Source organism: Vulpes lagopus, chromosome 4 (assembly GCF_018345385.1).
Source record: "Vulpes lagopus strain Blue_001 chromosome 4, ASM1834538v1, whole genome shotgun sequence".
Classification (NCBI taxonomy): Eukaryota; Metazoa; Chordata; class Mammalia; order Carnivora; family Canidae; genus Vulpes; species Vulpes lagopus.
The window spans coordinates 50,592,642-50,610,138 of NC_054827.1; the positions used below are offsets into that span (position 1 = coordinate 50,592,642).

Here is a 17,497-nt window from a genome sequence, read left to right on the forward strand (position 1 = left end):
ACATTGTTCCACACACCATGCTCTCCTACTATCATAGCTTATGACATTCTCATTTCCTGGAATGCCTTATTCTGTTTGTTATAAGTTAGCATCTCTTTTAAAGGCATTAGTGGTAAACATTTTATAAATATTTAGAAATTACCTAACTTCTAGGCACTTTGCAGAATGCTTTGTATCAATTATTTAGTTTCCCTGACAATCCTGTGGATAAATTCTCTTTATCCCATACGTGGGACCCTCTTTTATTTTTCACTACACACTCACACACATATACAGAGAGAGAAAAAAGAGGACATATTCTATACTATATCTATTTACAGATATTTATTTATATAATAAGCAGGTGATTTTTAAAAAAGATTTTAGTTTTCTTTTTAATTTTTATTTATTTATGATAGTCACACACACACACACAGAGAGAGAGAGAGAGAGAGAGAGAGGCAGAGACACAGGCAGAGGGAGAAGCAGGCTCCATGCACCAGGAGCCCAACGTGGGATTCGATCCCGGGTCTCCAGGATCGCACCCTGGGCCAAAGGCAGGCACCAAACCGCTGCGCCACCCAGGGATCCCAAGATTTTAGTTTTAAAAGTAATCTCTATACCTACCATGGGGCTCAGTCTTACAACCCTGAGATCAAGACTTGCACACTTTTCCAACTAGGCCAGCCAGATGCCCCTATACAGGTTATTGTTAAGTTAACTGTGTGAGGGGCACCATGTTTGGAAATTACTTTCTCAACCATTACTTTAGTTGATGTCAGAAGCCACCAAAATTCAAATGTAATGTTTGTGCATGTGTCAAAATTTTAAAATCCTACCCTTGCCCAAAAAGTGGTTCTAGCTGGCATCATGCCTCTGAAGGAGGAGGGAAAGGAACTGAAATCAACAAATTAACTCCATCAAGGCAAAATTCACTGTGAAAATTTAATAGCAAGGGACATTATTGCCATACTTTAGCTGACAGCAGACTCAGCTCCTGAGTGAAACAGTATTTAGTAATTGTGAGAGAGGGGCAGAGTGGAAAGCATGTGTCCTTATCATAGGCCCAGATTCACTTTTTGTGGCTTATGTCAATAAAAGTGATCTGTTGTGGCCGTACAAATGCCAGCCACTTCAATTGTTTAGTGTGCAATTGAGCAGTCCATTTATATGTTATCTACAACACATTCCTGGGTGTACTTACTTCAACTAAAGAGTCCCTGGAATCTGCCCAATTGGCAGATCAATAGCATCAGCAGTTCAATAGTAAGCTGGTTTGCAATTTGATCTCTTCAGAGTTTTTGGCCTGTGGTAAGAACAAATAAAAGAAATACATTCTTGCCTTTCTCCCTTGAGTTAATCTTGGGGACTTTGCCAGTTTTTTCCAGTCTATTCGATGTTTACATTTTGTCTGCACGTGTTCTTTCCATAGTCTGGTATGGGTAGCATATTTAACTGATATTCTCTAGCATGATGCAAGTCAGGAGGCACCACACTGCATTTCCTATCCCCCAAAAGACGTGGTTTTTCATTTGAAATTATGTGTGTGTATTTTACATATTACTGTTTTTATTTATTTATTTATTTATTTATTTATTTATTTATTTATTTATTTATTTATGATAGACATAGAGAGAGAGAGAGAGAGAGGCAGAGACACAGGCAGAGGGAGAAGCAGGCTCCATGCAGAGAGCCTGACGCGGGACTCGATCCCGGGTCTCCAGGATCATGCCCTGGGCTGCAGGTGGCACTAAACCGCTGTGCCACTGGGGCTGCCCTAGAACTCTGTATTTAATTGAGAAACTGTCAGACCATTTTACAAAGTAGCTATGCCAGTTTATATTCCCACCAGCGGTGTATAGGAATTCAGTTTCTCTATATCCTTGCCAGCAGGTATTATCTGACTTTTTTATTCTAACCATTCCGTTGGACATGCAGTGGAATCTCATTGTGGTTTTGATTTGTATTTCTCTAATGACTAATGATGTTGAACATCTTTTCATCTGTAGTGAGTACTGCTTTAAATTCTGTGCCCTAGGCATCTCACTTGGCTCAGCCCTGGTTCTGGCTGGCCCTGTCTGAAATCAGAACTGTCCTCATAATACTGTAAGATTTTGTCTTTTCACTTTCATTTGCTCAAGTGTGCAGTGAAGCTTTCTAGAGACAGCATAATTTTAAAATATATCAAATGCAGAAACAAACATTCCAATCTAGCTGTCCTCTTTTAAGCCAAACATTAAAGAGATTTTCAAAAATACAAAACAGTACTACTCTTCTAAGTTTTTGTTTTGTAAATGCAGTTTCCTTAAATGAAAAATATTTATGTTAATGTGTAGTAAGTTTATTATTATTATTATTATTTTTAAATATTTCATTTATTTATTCATGAGAGACACAAAGAGAGAGGGCAGGAGACAGGGACCCAGGCAGAGGGAGAAGCAGGCTTCATGCAAGGAGCCCAATTTGGGACTTGATCCCAGATTCTGGGATCACACCCTGAGCCACAGGAGATGTTCAGCCGCTGAGTGGTTGGGACCCAGGCATCCCATATTATTATTTTTGATTAATTGAATACTTTCAAATTTCTGTTTTAATTTCTAATACAGTATATACTGTACTATGGGCTATTTATGTGGGCTATAGCCCATATAAACAAAAGCTCTTTGGGATCCTTAATAATTTTTAAGATTATAAAAGAGACCCTGAGATCAAAAAGCTTGAAAACTGCTGATCTAGTCTAATATTATTGAACACTTTGGAAATTGCTGCTGTGGACAAGAAAAGGGATTAATAAAAAGGTTGCTGAGGTAGATGTGCAATCTCATATAAGACTAGTAGAACAGGGGATCCCTGGGTGGCGCAGCGGTTTGGCGCCTGCCTTTGGCCCAGGGCGCGATCCTGGAGACCCGGGATCGAGTCCCACGTCAGGCTCCCGGTGCATGGAGCCTGCTTCTCCCTCCACCTGTGTCTCTGCCTCTCTCTCTCTCTCTCTCTGTGACTATCATAAATAAATAAGAAATTTAAAAAAAAAAATTAAAAAAAAAAGACTAGTAGAACAAGTTTGTAGTGGTTAGTGAGAACAATCAAGAATTTAATTATTTTATCCTGAGAAGTTTAGCTGCCTAGCTGATGAAAGTAGAAAAAGAGGAGAGGAAGATTACTCAAAGTTATAGATTGGCAAGGTAGGAATTAGAAAGATGAGGTAGGGTAAGTGAATCTAGGATGTCAGTGAAGATGCTGGAAATGGCGGAGCATTTATTCTATGGGGACTTAAGGGGGTAAGAGAATACAGAAGAGATCTGATAGGTCTAATAATAATAGGAGAAAATATTTTAATTTTGCTATGTAAATAAAGGCCAAAGCAGCAGGAAGAAGGTACTATGAGAAGTTAGGATATAGGCAGAATGGTCAGATTTAAGAATCAATCTCAGTTGTCAAAAGTTTAGTTCCTTTATCACCTTTGACTCTTAAGAAAAGATTAATAAGTAGGAGCCTTCAGACTTAGGCTTACCAGTTTCAAACTTGCCACTTGTTGTAATGTTCACATCATTTACTATTTATAAGCCCCAATGTTCTCATCTGTAAAATGAGGCTAAAAATCATACTGACTGTAAGAGTCCTGAGGAACAGATGAAATATGAATGAAATGGCATGTTAAATTTCTCATAAACTATAAAACATTGTACAAATATGTGGTATAATAACTATATACTTGTCATTTTCCTAAGCCTTTCCTTTTTCCATTTCAGGCAGAACTCAAAAGCTTGATGGACAACGCTTCTTCTTCCTTTGAATTTGCTAAAGAACTCATCAGGCACAATCTGGTGAATAGCAGTTTCCTGTTTTGACTGAACTGAGCTTATCCTACTTCAGTAATATCACAGCAGTTAGATGATATGAATGAAGGGAGATATTGTAGCAGATACTTCTCTACTCCAAGTGGACTCCTCCTTGCTATGGGGGAGAGAAAATTAAATTTCAGATATCAGATCCTTTCCTCAAGGAAACCCTTACTGGGAGGGCAGTAATACATACATAACATTGAGAAAGAAGTGCAAGGTAGTGTAGGTCCAAGTGTTCATTTTGTTGGCAAAGACCAGGGAACATGTAACCCCTGCGGGTTAAAATAAACAGGAAGGATTTTCTGGTGGAAGTCCAATTTGAGTTCATCTTTGAAGGATGGCTGAGATTTAGAGGGTTCGTTGAAGTCAAGGATATGGAGTTTGAACGAAAATGACATATGTGAAAGGGTGTGAGCAGGCTAAGCTTAGTAGAACAGAAGGTGTGTGCTGGGGCATAGTAAAAAAAGAAGGTCTTAGTGAAAAAGTGAAGAAGCAGTCAGTTTTAAGGCTGGATTATGATGGCCATAGATAAAATCATGTTCACATTAAGTTTAATTGATCATGCAATATTGTGGATACAGAGCAACTCAGACACCTGTAGACTTTGGGAAAATCACATAATATTGCTGAGTTTCAGATTCCTCATCTGAAAATGGCATTAATAATAGCTACACCTTTTCCTTCTGATTTCTCTATTCCTCTCTTTACCACTAGTTTTCCTGGTACCATGATGAAACCATAACTGCTTTAGACTCTCTCCTCTCCTTTTTATCTGATACCTGATTGTTCACTTAATCCTCTTGATTCTTTTTTGGCAAAGTCTTATATTTATTCCATTCCTTCTCTAATTCAGGCCTCCATCACAGATATAATTTTCTCTGGATTGCTTGTTTTATGAGCTTCTGCCTCTTTTCACTTCTCGTCTAGTTTATCAACTTAAATTTTTGTGGAGAATGATGTGTTAGAGAGAGTAGTCTGGAAATCAAGCTTGAAGAGAGATCAAGACTAGAGAGTAGGTTCAGGAGTTTCATAAGTTTCATAAGAGAAGTGATAGCTTCAGTCTTGACAACTATACACGGAAGAAAGGATTAAAAACAGAGAAAAAGATGGTCCCAAAAGAGCATCTGTATTTAAGGAGCTGAAGGAAGGAGAATAAGCAGATAAGACAAGAAAGGGGAGATGGGAACAAGCACCCAAATAATGCAATGCCATTTACAACTACACATTTTAATCACCTGGGAGGTTTTTAAAAATAATGATGCATGGCCTCCACCCCCCAGAGATTTTTAATGATTGGGCTAGGGCTTAGCTATCAATATTTTTCTTAAGTTTTCCCAGGTGGATATAATATACAGCCAAAAAAAAAATAATAATATACAGCCAGAGTAAAGAACCACCATATGTATATATGATTAGAAGGGGTATATCAGCTAGCAAATAGAGATTAGCCTTGGAAAGTGGGATTAAAGAGACAAGTGAGAGTATGCAAATTGTCCTTTTTCCTTTTGTAAAACTATATGTAAGTTTTTTTCCTCAATGATTACATACCACTTTTACAGTTTAAAACAAAGCCTAGATATACTGAGCAATATAAATGATTTTTCTGAGCCTTGGCTTTTGTAGTCTGACTTAAAGTCAAAATCAAGCTATACCATGTACTAGCTTTGGCCCTTTGGGTGAATCCCTTAGCATTGTTGAGACTCAGTGTCCTCGGGGAAATTACAGTACCTACCTTATTTTCTTAGGAGGATTCAATGAGGTAATGTATATAAGATGCTTTGCACAATATCTAGCACATATAGTAAGCATTTAGTAAATCATGCTTTTGTGGTCATTCTATGGCCATCAGTGTCTAAACTACAGACACATCATTGAGCAAGAGGACAGAAGAGTCCATTGAATTGGTCATAGGGATTAATTCATGACTTGTGAGGGTAAGTTCACTAGTGTGCTAAGAACAGACTTAAGGAGTGAAGAACAATAAGGTTAAAGCAGTAAGCCACGTACTTTTGAAGTGTGGCATTGAAAGGAAGGAAAAACAGGGCACTCTCCAGGCAGAATGATGGTGCTGAGAGGAAGAGCAAAAACCCTTGTGAATGTTTAAAGTTGAGAAGTAACACCAGGACTAATGAAGGTAGAATAATTAATAGAGAAACAAGATCCAGGTCGAGTTAAAAGTTTTGAGATAAAAAGAAAAAAGTTTTGAGATCTACAGATTGGGAGAACAAACATTGTCAAAATGTCCATACTACCCAAAGCAGTCTACATATTTAATGCAATCCCTATCAAAGTACCAACAGCATTTTTTTTCACAAAACTAGAACAAACATTCCTAAATTTGTATGGAACTACATGAGACCCCAAGTAGCCAAATCAATCTTGAAAAAGAGGAACAAAATTGGAGATATTCCAAACGTAGATTTCAAGATTTACTACAAAGCTGTAATAATCAAAATACTGTGAAACTGGCACAAAAACAGACACGTAAATCAACAGAACAGAATAGATAGACCAGAAATAGACCCACAATTATATGGTCAGTTAATCTTCGACAAAGGAGGCAAGAATATGCAATGGGAAAAAGTCTTTTCAACAAATGGTGTTGGGCAAACTGGATAGCTACATGTAAAAGAGTGAAACTGGACCATTCTCTTATACTACACACAAAAATAAATTCCAAATGCGCTAAGAATCTAAATGTGAGACCTAAAACCATAAACATCCCAGAAGAAAGCACAGGTAGTAATCTGACATCAGCCATACATTTTTCTAGATATGTCTCCTGAGGCAAGGGCAACAAAAGCAATTAAACTATTGGGACTACATCAAAATGAAAAGCTTCTGCACAGCCAAGGAAACAACAAAACAAAAAGATGATAGCCTATTGAATGGAAAAGATATTTGCAAATGGCATATCCAATAAGGAGTTAGTATCCAAAATGTATAAAGAACTTAAACAACTCGGGGCACATGGGTGGATCAGTTGATTAAGTGTCTGGCTCTTGATCTCAGTTTGGGTCTTGATCTCAGAGTTATGAGTTCAAGCCCCACCTTGGGCTCCACACAGCATGGAGCCTACTTTAAAATAAATAAATAAATAAATAAATAAATAAATAAATAAATAAATAAATAAATAAAAGAACTTCTACAATTCAGCACCAAAAAAACCCAAAAATCTTTTTAAAAAAATTTTTTATTGGAGTTCAATTTGCCAACATATATAGTCTAACACCCAGTGCTCATCCCTCCAAGTGCCTCCCTCATTGCCCATCACCCAGTCACCCCAACCCCCCACCCACTTCCCCTTCCACTACCCCTTATTCATTTCCCAGAGTTAGGTGTCTTTCATGTTTTGTCACCCTCACTGATATTTTCACTCATTTTCTCTCCTCTCCATTTATTCCCTTTCACTATTTTTTATATTCCCCAAATGAATGAGACCATATAATGTTTGTCCTTTTCCAATTGACTTATTTCACTCAGCATAATACCCTCCAGGTCCCTCCACCTTGTCGAAGCAAATAGTGGGTATTTGGCTGAGTAATGGCTGAGTAAAAACCCAAATAATCTAAAATTGGGCAGAAGACATAAACAGACATTTCTCTAAAGAAGACACATACAGATGGCTAACAGACACATGAAAAGGTGCTCAGCATCACTTCCCAGCATCATCAGGGAAATGCAAATCGAAACCACAATGAGATGTCACCTCGTTGCCTATCAGAATGGCTAAAATGAAAAGCACAACGAACAACAAATGTTGGCAAGGGTACGGAGAAAAAAATACCCTCATGCACTGTTGGTGGGAATGCAAACTTATGTAGCCATTCTGGAAGACAGGAGGATCCTCAGAAAATTAAAAATACACCTTTTTTCACAACGGGTTTGCCGCCAGAACACAGGTGTCGTGAAAACCACTGCTAAACCTAAACCAAAATGGGAAAGGAGAAGACTCACATCAACATCGTCGTCATTGGACACGTAGATTCGGGCAAGTCTACCACTACTGGCCATCTGATCTACAAATGTGGTGGGATCGACAAAAGAACTATCGAGAAATTTGAGAAGGAGGCTGCTGAGATGGGAAAAGGCTCCTTCAGGTATGCCTGGGTCTTGGATAAACTGAAAGCTGAACGTGAACGTGGTATCACCATTGATATCTCCCTGTGGAAATTCGAGACCAGCAAGTATTATGTGACCATCATTGATGCCCCAGGACACAGAGACTTTATCAAAAACATGATTACAGGCACATCTCAGGCTGACTGTGCTGTCCTGATTGTTGCTGCTGGTGTTGGTGAATTTGAAGCACGTATCTCCAAGAATGGGCAGACCCGTGAGCATGCCCTTCTGGCTTACACACTGGGTGTAAAACAACTAATTGTTGGTGTTAACAAAATGGATTCCACTGAACCACCCTACAGCCAGAAGAGATACGAGGAAATCGTTAAGGAAGTCAGCACCTACATTAAGAAAATTGGCTACAACCCAGACACAGTAGCATTTGTGCCAATTTCTGGTTGGAATGGTGACAACATGCTGGAGCCAAGTGCTAACATGCCTTGGTTCAAGGGATGGAAAGTCACCCGATAAGATGGGAATGCCAGCGGAACCACACTGCTTGAAGCCCTGGATTGCATTCTGCCACCAACTCGTCCAACTGATAAGCCCTTGCATCTGCGTCTCCAAGACGTCTACAGAATTGGTGATATTGGTACTGTCCCAGTGGGTCGAGTGGAGACTGGTGTTCTTAAGCCTGGTATGGTGGTCACCTTTGCTCCAGTCAATGTTACAACTGAAGTAAAGTCTGTTGAAATGCACCATGAAGCTTTGAGTGAGGCTCTTCCTGGGGACAATGTGGGCTTCAATGTCAAGAACGTATCTGTCAAAGATGTTCGTCGTGACAACATGGCTGGTGACAGCAAAAATGACCCACCAATGGAAGCAGCTGGCTTCACAGCTCAGGTGATTATCCTGAACCATCCAGGCCAAATCAGTGCTGGATATGCACCTGTGCTGGATTGTCACACAGCTCACATTGCTTGCAAGTTTGCTGAGCTGAAGGAAAAGATAGATCGTCGTTCTGGAAAGAAGCTGGAAGATGGTCCCAAGTTCTTGAAATCTGGGGATGCTGCCATTGTTGATATGGTTCCTGGCAAACCTATGTGTGTTGAGAGCTTCTCTGACTATCCTCCTCTGGGTCGTTTTGCTGTTCGTGACATGAGACAGACGGTTGCTGTGGGTGTCATCAAAGCAGTGGACAAGAAGGCAGCTGGAGCTGGCAAAGTCACCAAATCTGCCCAGAAAGCTCAGAAGGCTAAATGAATATTATCCCCAATACCTGCCACCCCAGTCTTAATCAGTGGTGGAAGAACGGTCTCAGAACTGTTTGTGTCAATTGGCCATTTAAGTTTAATAGTAAAAGACTGGTTAATGATAACAATGCATCGTAAAACCTTCAGAAGGAAAGGAGAATGTTTTGTGGACCATTTTTTTTTGTGTGCGTGTGTCGCAGTTTTAAGTTATTAGTTTTTAAAATCAGTACTTTTTAATGGAAACAACTTGACCAAAAATCTGTCACAGAATTTTGAGACCCATTAAAACAAAAGTTTAATGAGAAAAAAAAAAAAAGAAAATTAAAAATACAATTACCATGTGATGCAGTAATTCCGCTACTGGATATTTGCCCAAAGAACATGAAAACACTAATGCAAAAAGATACACGCATCCCTGTTTTTCACAGCATTATTTACAAAGGCAAGATATGGAAGCAACCCAATGTCCATCAATAGATGAATGGATAAAGAAGAGGTTTTATATATATATAAAACTGTATACACACACAAATAACCTATGATTTCACTCATGTGGAATTTAAGAAACAAAAAAAAAGAGACAACCCAAAAAAACAGACTCTTAACTATAGAGAACAAACCAATGGTTACCAGAGGGGATTTGGTGGGGGGATGGGGGAAATAGGTGATAGGGATCAAGAGTGCACTTATGATGAGCACTGAGGAATGTATAGAATTGTTGAATCACTGTATTGTATACCTGAAATTAATATAACACTGTATATTAATTATACTGGAATTATTATTTTTTAAATCACAATATCAAGAAAACAGGTAAAAGAATCTTGGCAAAAGAAGGGAAAATCTCAGACAAGGAAGAATCATGAAAGATGACCAAGTAGATATTTTTGAGTTACAAAAGAGAGATTAGGTAGTTCATGCCTGATGGCCTTGATTTCTGTATATTTATTTGTGAAACAACTGCTCTTTGCCAGACACTGTGCTAGGCTCTTGGTACATAGCAGCACACAAAACTGCCTTTCTGAATGGTATTTTTGTTTTAGCTCTTCCCTATAGCATTTACTGTCGTGTGACAATATACTTATGTGTTTGCAGTGTGAGGCTCTCTCCCCACTTGAGTATAGCCTATGTAGTGACAAGGGAGTGATCCATTCCTGCTGTAATCCCAGTGCCTGCTACAATCCCAGGCATATAGTAGGTGCTAATGAGTATTTTCTGAGTTAAATGTTATCTACTGTGTACCACACATTTAGCCCACTTTAACTCATTCAATTATAATAATCCTGAAAGGTAGACATTATCAGCGCTATTTAGAAATGAGGAAACAGGCTCGGAAAAGTTATATAAATTCCTTCATGGAGTTTGTTCATTTATTTGTTGTTAGTGAAAGAAAGAGAGAGTGAGCAGGGAGGACCAGAGGGAGAGGGAATCCCAGGCAGACTCCATGACTAGCAGAGCCTGATGTGGGGCTCCATCCTACAACCCTGAGATCATGACTTGAGCCAAAATCAAGAGTTGGATACTTGGGGCACCTGGGCGGCTCAGTCAGTTAAGCCTCTGCCTTTGGCACAGGTTATGATCTCAGGGTCCTGGGATGGAGCCTCGTGTTGGGTTCCCTCCTCAGTGGGGAGTCTGCTTCTCCCTCTGCCCCTCCCCCCGTGCTTGGGGTCTCTGTCTCTGTCTCTCTCTCTCTCAAATAAATAAAATCTTTGAAAAAAAAAAAAACAAAAAGAGTTGGATGCTTAACCAACTGAGCCACCGAGGTGCCCCCCTTTGTAGAGTTTTTGTTTTGTTTTAAGATTTTATTTATTTATTCATTAGAGACACAGAGAAAGAGAGAGAGAGAGAGAGAGAGGCAGAGACTTAGGCAGAGAGAGAAGCAGTCTCCATGCAGAGAGCCCAATGTGGGACTCGATCCCTGGTCTCCAGGATCACACCCCGGGCTGAAGGCTGCACTAAACCCCTGAGCCACCCGGGCTGCCCTTTGTGGAGTTTTTGATACAGATTATCTGTCTAGAAAAAAAAGTTTTATCATTAATTTTTGGGTACTTCAAGAGTTTTCTGCAGTTCTTGTGAAAAGGAAATGTATAATAGGCTTATGCCTTTATTCTGTTTCTTACAATTTTGATAAATAGCTTGTTTTCAATGGGGTCAAGGTCATGTGTATACTGAGAACTTCAGAAATATATTCAACCTTTCAAAGAATAACTGAGTGCCCAGTTATAAGTTGTATCTCCTTAATTAAACATTTCCACCAATAAATGTATTAATACCTATTGCCATAATAACAGACTCACTCTATCTCTAGGTGGTTTTTCGAGGAGGTGAAGGGGCTTTGCAGGTTTTGCCTCCTCTGGTTGATGTCATTCCTGAAGCTCGGTTAAACTTAGTGATTTACTACCTTCGTCAAGGTAAGAATAATTTGTTTTGGTCTTGCTTATAATGAGATATTTTAGAACATCTAATCTCTAGCTGAAATTCATAGGAGGGAACAAATTTATTGGTGCTTATTTGTTGTATCTTTTCTCTTTATCCTCTCTTTCCTCTTCTCTTGCTTCCAACCTTCTCCCTCATTCTGTTTTTCTTTTTTCCTCTTCTTTTTCTGTCTTTTTGTTCTCTAACCATTCTATTTCAGTTTTTTTTTTTCCTTTCTATTTTTGTACTGTTTTCCCCTCCCCTTTCTTGTGGTTCTTTTTCTGGTGTTTCCCTACCTATAGTGCACATCCACATTTTCTTGAGTCTTTTTTATCAACTATTTTTTATTTGCCGTGGTTGTCTGCCTTTCTGTTTCTTTGTACTTCCAGTTTCTTATGAGAAATATTATGATTCAAAGAGAATGTGGTATTCACTGCCCCTAAGTAAGGTTAAAAATGTTAGACATATGCCTAAGCAGTCTTCAATCTAACAGTTTTGAGTATAGGAGAGTAGCTACCATGCATTGGTGGTAGCACTGTCATGGGCCTTGTACTAACAGTGTGGGCCTTTTTAGGTGCGTGGTAGAAACCAACCAGACAACATATTCCTCATCGAGGAAAATGTGAGTGGTTTTTTTTTTTTAAAGATTTTATTTATTTATTCATGAGAGACACAGAGAGAGAGAGAGAGAGAGAGAGGCAGAGACACAGGCAGAGGGAGAAGCAGGCTCCTCACAGGGAGCCCGCTATGGGACTTGATCCCGGGGCCAGGATAATGCCTTAAGCTAAAGGCAGACGCTCAACCTCTGAGCCACCCAGGCATCCGGAAAATGTGAGTGTTTATTAAAATAAGAACATGAACTTGCAAACAGTTCTATTTGATATATAAGCACAAAGAAATAGGCATTTGGACAAGAATTAAATATCTTTTATATTTTAGAAATTAATTTTTATTACAAAATTTTTCAGATTCTAAGCAAAATAGTCAAAACACCCAAAATGAATACCTAAATATTCATTTCAGTTTCAAACAGTCTTCAAAATATTACCATTCATTCATCCATTCTCCCTGTCCCTTTTTACTGTTGAAACGTCTTAAAGCAAATCCCAGACTTCCTGTCATCTGACTCATACATACTTTATATTGTCTTTTTAAAAAAATTGGTCATTTTACTTATATAATTACAATGCCATTGCTATATAATACTCAGTCCATATTCTTGAGAATTTTTGTAGGTGCTTCATAACTTACAGGTTTCCTAAGATATTTGGTTATCTTTAGGATAATTACTCCACATTGAACTTGATGGAGAGTTAGAAGACATAGAACAAATCATACTTCCCACGAACGTTTGAATACTAAAGGATCTTACCTTTTCAGGACTGTTTCAGAGCAGTTTGTTGGAATACAGACTAGTCTAGCTACTTATTTCTTGTATTTCAGATGATGTACAAGAAGCTTATAACTTAATTAAGGATTTGGAACCTACTACTCCTCAGGTATTTGAAAATGTGTTTTTTACTAACCTACTTATGTTAAAAGAATTTCAGAAAGGTAGTGGGAAGTCATATTAGACAAGCTTCCAGCTTGTAGAATCTTGGGAAAGACCATATATATTGATCTAGGAATGTCCTGTGAGACTTTCGATGAGAATGAATATTCTGGACTTTTTTAATGTTTTTTTTTTTTTTTAAGATTTTATTTATTTGTTTATGAGAGACAGAGAGAGAAGGCAGAGACAGGGAGAGGGAGAAGCATGTTCCATGCAGGGAGCCCAATATGGGACTCAATTCTGGAACTCTGGGATCACGCCCTGAGCCAAAGGCAGACACTCAACCACTGAGCCACCCAGGAGTCCCTTTTTTAATATTTTTAAGCTCCCTTGTATGTGGTCATTTCCTCCAAAGGGATGAGTTTTGAAAAAACTGAAATCTAGATACAAGATACAGAAACAAGATTATAGAAACTTATTTCACTAGTATAATTGTCTGTAACTTGTCTTTCTTCTCTACTAGATTGTTAGTTCTTTGCAGTCAGGGCCTCTGCCTGTTTGTATTTCCAACACCATGTACACTAAGCATGTAACAGACATTACACTTACTGAATGAAAGACTGAAATGTTTCTAGGCCCTATGAAATCTAAACAGGTATATTTCTTAGATGTATTAAAAGCTTCAGCATCTTTTCTACTGCTCATTTTATGAGCCTTCTTAAATAGAAATAGTACTTACATAAAAAATTAATAAAGCTAAAAAAAAAAAAAATTAATAAAGCTGCTAAGGAAGGTATCTATTTAATATTTACATTTAATATTTAATAGAACCAAGTCTGAAAGGGGTAGAAGTGAGACCCCAGGGCTCCACAAGAGAGCATACCTTACGAATGGAGATCAGAGGATACTTTTTATTTTTTAGGAAAAAGAGTATTAGCAAACAAAAGTTATTATTTGATTGGAAAGGGAAAATAATATATATGATGTGGTCACAAAGAATGGTAGTAGCTAATAAACTGATAAAAACAATTACGTAAATATTTTATTGTTAATTTTTTCCACTGAGTTGAAATAAAACTTAACTTCTCGAAGTTTCCACTAAGTTTTTCTGCTTAAGACTGTGAATTTACAAATATGGTGAATTCTGTTATATGGCCACTTTCCTAAAAACCAAATGAAAGTCTCCTAATTCATTCAAGCCAGAGATGGAACAGAGAAAAGTGACTCTGGGTAACTTTTGATAATATATATAAAGCATCAAATTGAAATTAATTTGAGAGAGATCTTGTAGCTACACATTCTTTGGAAATTCATTAGTATTATTTCCATGTTGCCAGGAGTATATCCTCAAAGGAGTGGTCAATGCGGCCCTTGGCCAGGAAATGGGTTCGGTGAGTGTGAAATTACTGGTAATCTATAGTTTGCAGTTATAGTGTGTGGAAAAGATCAAAATGAATATTAAAGTTCAACCAGCAATAAGCTTACAAATAGGCTCATCTGAATTTCCTTTTCTTTCTTTTTTTTTTTTTTTAATTTTTATTTATTTATGATAGTCACAGAGAGAGAGAGAGAGAAGCAGAGACACAGGCAGAGGGAGAAGCAGGCTCCATGCACCGGGAGCCCGACGTGGGATTCGATCCAGGGTCTCCCGGATCGCGCCCTGGGCCAAAGGCAGGCGCCAAACCGCTGCGCCACCCAGGGATCCCATGAATTTCCTTTTCTTTCTCCATATCTCCCAATGCAGATTCCATTATAAAAAGAATTCTGTTATTTAAAGACAAAGAGAAAGCTTTAATGCTGCTTCACCTTTTAAATACCCAATTTTTAAGCAGTTTATTTATTTTTAAGATTTTATTTATTTATTCATGAGAGAGACACACACACAGAGAGAAAGAGAGAGAGAGAGAAGCAGACACAGGCAGAGGGAGAAGCAGGCTCCATGCAGGGAGCCTGATGTGGGACTCGATCTCAGGACTCCAGGATCACGCCCTGAGCTGAAAGCAGACACTCAACTGCTGAGCCACCCAGGGGTCCCTTAAACAAGGTTTATATCTAATAACAACTACAAAACATTGCACAGCTTCATTCTTATTTCCAGTGTGTTTGGTTAGCCTTGCATACCTCTTATCTATTATTTTGACATCTATAAAATGGGGATAATTGTTTTTTTGGCAAAGACTTTTTTAAACATCAAAACACTGTTTAAAATTAAGTTCTTATCTGAATATGGCACATTAAGTTCTTCTGGGAACGGAGGGGATATAAATAAATATTTTTATCTCTAGCTCACTCTATAGCACCTCATATAGTGGGTAGGCAGTAAATAGTTATTGAGTAAGTGAATGAGTGTTTTGAATTAATACTCCTTTTTATAACCGTGGCTCCTACCATAAGATCTGATGTGTGGTAAAAGAGCAATAAGTATCTGTTGAATGTGTGAATGAATGACTAAATAAATAAATTCATTTAATTAAGTTGCTTTTAGGATAGAGTTTGGGGATTGGATTTTTCTTTCTTCTTTTTTATGTGACCCAGGGTAGGTTTTAACTTAGTTTCAGGTTATAATTCTCTAGTTGCTTACACTAATTAGAATTAGTTTGTTTGGGAGAGGATTTAAAATGAGAGTGTACGTTAAGTCCTGGCAAATATTTTAAAATCCTAAAGTTTAATACAAATAAAATATTTTCACTTTCTACCAGCTATCTCAGCTCTGCTTTGTTTTTCAGAGGGACCATATGAAAATTGCCCAGCAGTTCTTCCAGCTGGTGGGAGGGTCAGCGAGTGAGTGTGGTATGTCTGAAATCAGTACTCATTCACATAATTCATAATTGGAGTTGGTCATATATTGACTGGTGAAGTTTGAGTTCCTGTCCCAGGATACATCTGTCAGGCTTAACAGCAAAGTATAAAAGTATCAAGTAGGAGGTCCCGTGGGAGAGACACAGAAGACAATGTTGGGTTAGCTCTTCTCAACATTTCAGCTAAGGTGGGATGAGAAATTATATAAATAGAAGAGAATGAATGTAATCTTTAGTTCATGAGAGGTTTTTGGTATTTTTTAAAGATTTGTTTATTTATGATAGACATAGAGAGAGAAAGGCAGAGACACAGAAGGAGGGAGAAGCAGGCTCCATGCTGGGAGCCCCTTGTGGGACTCCATCCTGGGACTCCAGGATCGCACCCTGGGCCAAAGACAGACGCCAAACCACTGAGCCACCCAGGGATCTCCCTCATGAGAGTTTTTAAAGTTTGATTCTGTTTTCAATTTAAAATGTTAACTTTTACTGATTTTTCAAGAGCTCTTTATATATTCAAGTTTTATCATGTCATAGATATTTTTTCTTTTTTTAAAGAATATTTATTCAATTTATTTTTTTAGAGATTTTATTCATGATTTTTTAAATTTATTTTTAGACACAGAAAGAGAGAGAGAGAGAGAGAGAGAGGCAGAGACGCAGAGACACAGGCAGAAGGAGAAGCAGGCTCATGCAGGGAACCTGACATGAGACTCGATCCCAGGTCTCCAGGATCACACCCCGGGCCAAAGGCGGCGCTAAACTGCTGAGCCACCGGGGCTGCCCCATAGATATTTTTTCCAGTGGGTCATTTGCCTTTTAATTTTGCTTATGGTATTTTTTCACATAGAAAAATATTTAAATCTTATTTAAGCTTATCTTTTTATAATGATATTTTACATTGGTATCTAGCTTCAAAAGTGCTTTTGTACCCCCACAGTTATATAATTTTTACTTATATTTCCCATCAGTAGTTTTGTTGTTTCATTTTCATTATTAAAATATTGACTTCATCAGTCAAGATTGACTGTAAGATTTCAGAAAGGGTTATTAAAAGGGCTGGTGGTTAGCCAGTATGAACCAATATGGCTGTTTGTACTAGTTGTCTAAGGCCAGCATCTATTCTGATGAACAGTATTTGTGGTGAACAACAGTAGTTGTTAAATATTTTTAGAACCTGGATATTCATTTTCTTTCAAATATTTCACCAAAACCATTTACTGAATAATATTTCCTTTCTTCATTTGATTCGTTCATACAGAAAAATTTATTGAGGTGTTGGGGATATAGTAGTAAACAAAAGAAACAAGTCCTCCATCCTTGTAGAGCATACAGTCTAGTGGGACAGACAATAAACAAAATAAAGAGATTATATGGTATATATGCTGTAATAAGTGCTATGGGGAGGGATCCCTGGGTGGCGCAGTGGTTTGGCGCTTGCCTTTGGCCCAGGGCGCGATCCTGGAGACCCGGGATCGAATCCCACATCAGGCTCCCGGTGCATGGAGCCTGCTTCTCCCTCTGCCTATGTCTCTGCCTCTCTCTCTCTCTGTGACTATCATAAATAAATAAATAAAAAAATTAAAAAAAAAAAATTTAAGTGCTATGGGGAAAAAATTGAACAGAGCAAGAACAAACAGGAGTGCCAGTGGCAAGGGT

The 17,497-nt window shown here is 38.2% G+C and overlaps 1 protein-coding gene across 1 annotated transcript in view; it reads left to right on the forward strand.

Moving 5' to 3' along the window:
- TTC26 (tetratricopeptide repeat domain 26) overlaps window positions 1–17,497 on the forward strand; it is a 50,012-nt gene that overhangs the window by 18,056 nt on the left and 14,459 nt on the right. Inside the window, exons 8-12 of the mRNA XM_041753554.1 lie at window positions 3,729–3,803; window positions 11,445–11,547; window positions 12,995–13,050; window positions 14,381–14,434; window positions 15,770–15,833. Of these exons, the coding sequence (XP_041609488.1) occupies window positions 3,729–3,803; window positions 11,445–11,547; window positions 12,995–13,050; window positions 14,381–14,434; window positions 15,770–15,833 (352 nt within the window). The remainder of the gene's footprint in view (window positions 1–3,728; window positions 3,804–11,444; window positions 11,548–12,994; window positions 13,051–14,380; window positions 14,435–15,769; window positions 15,834–17,497) is intronic.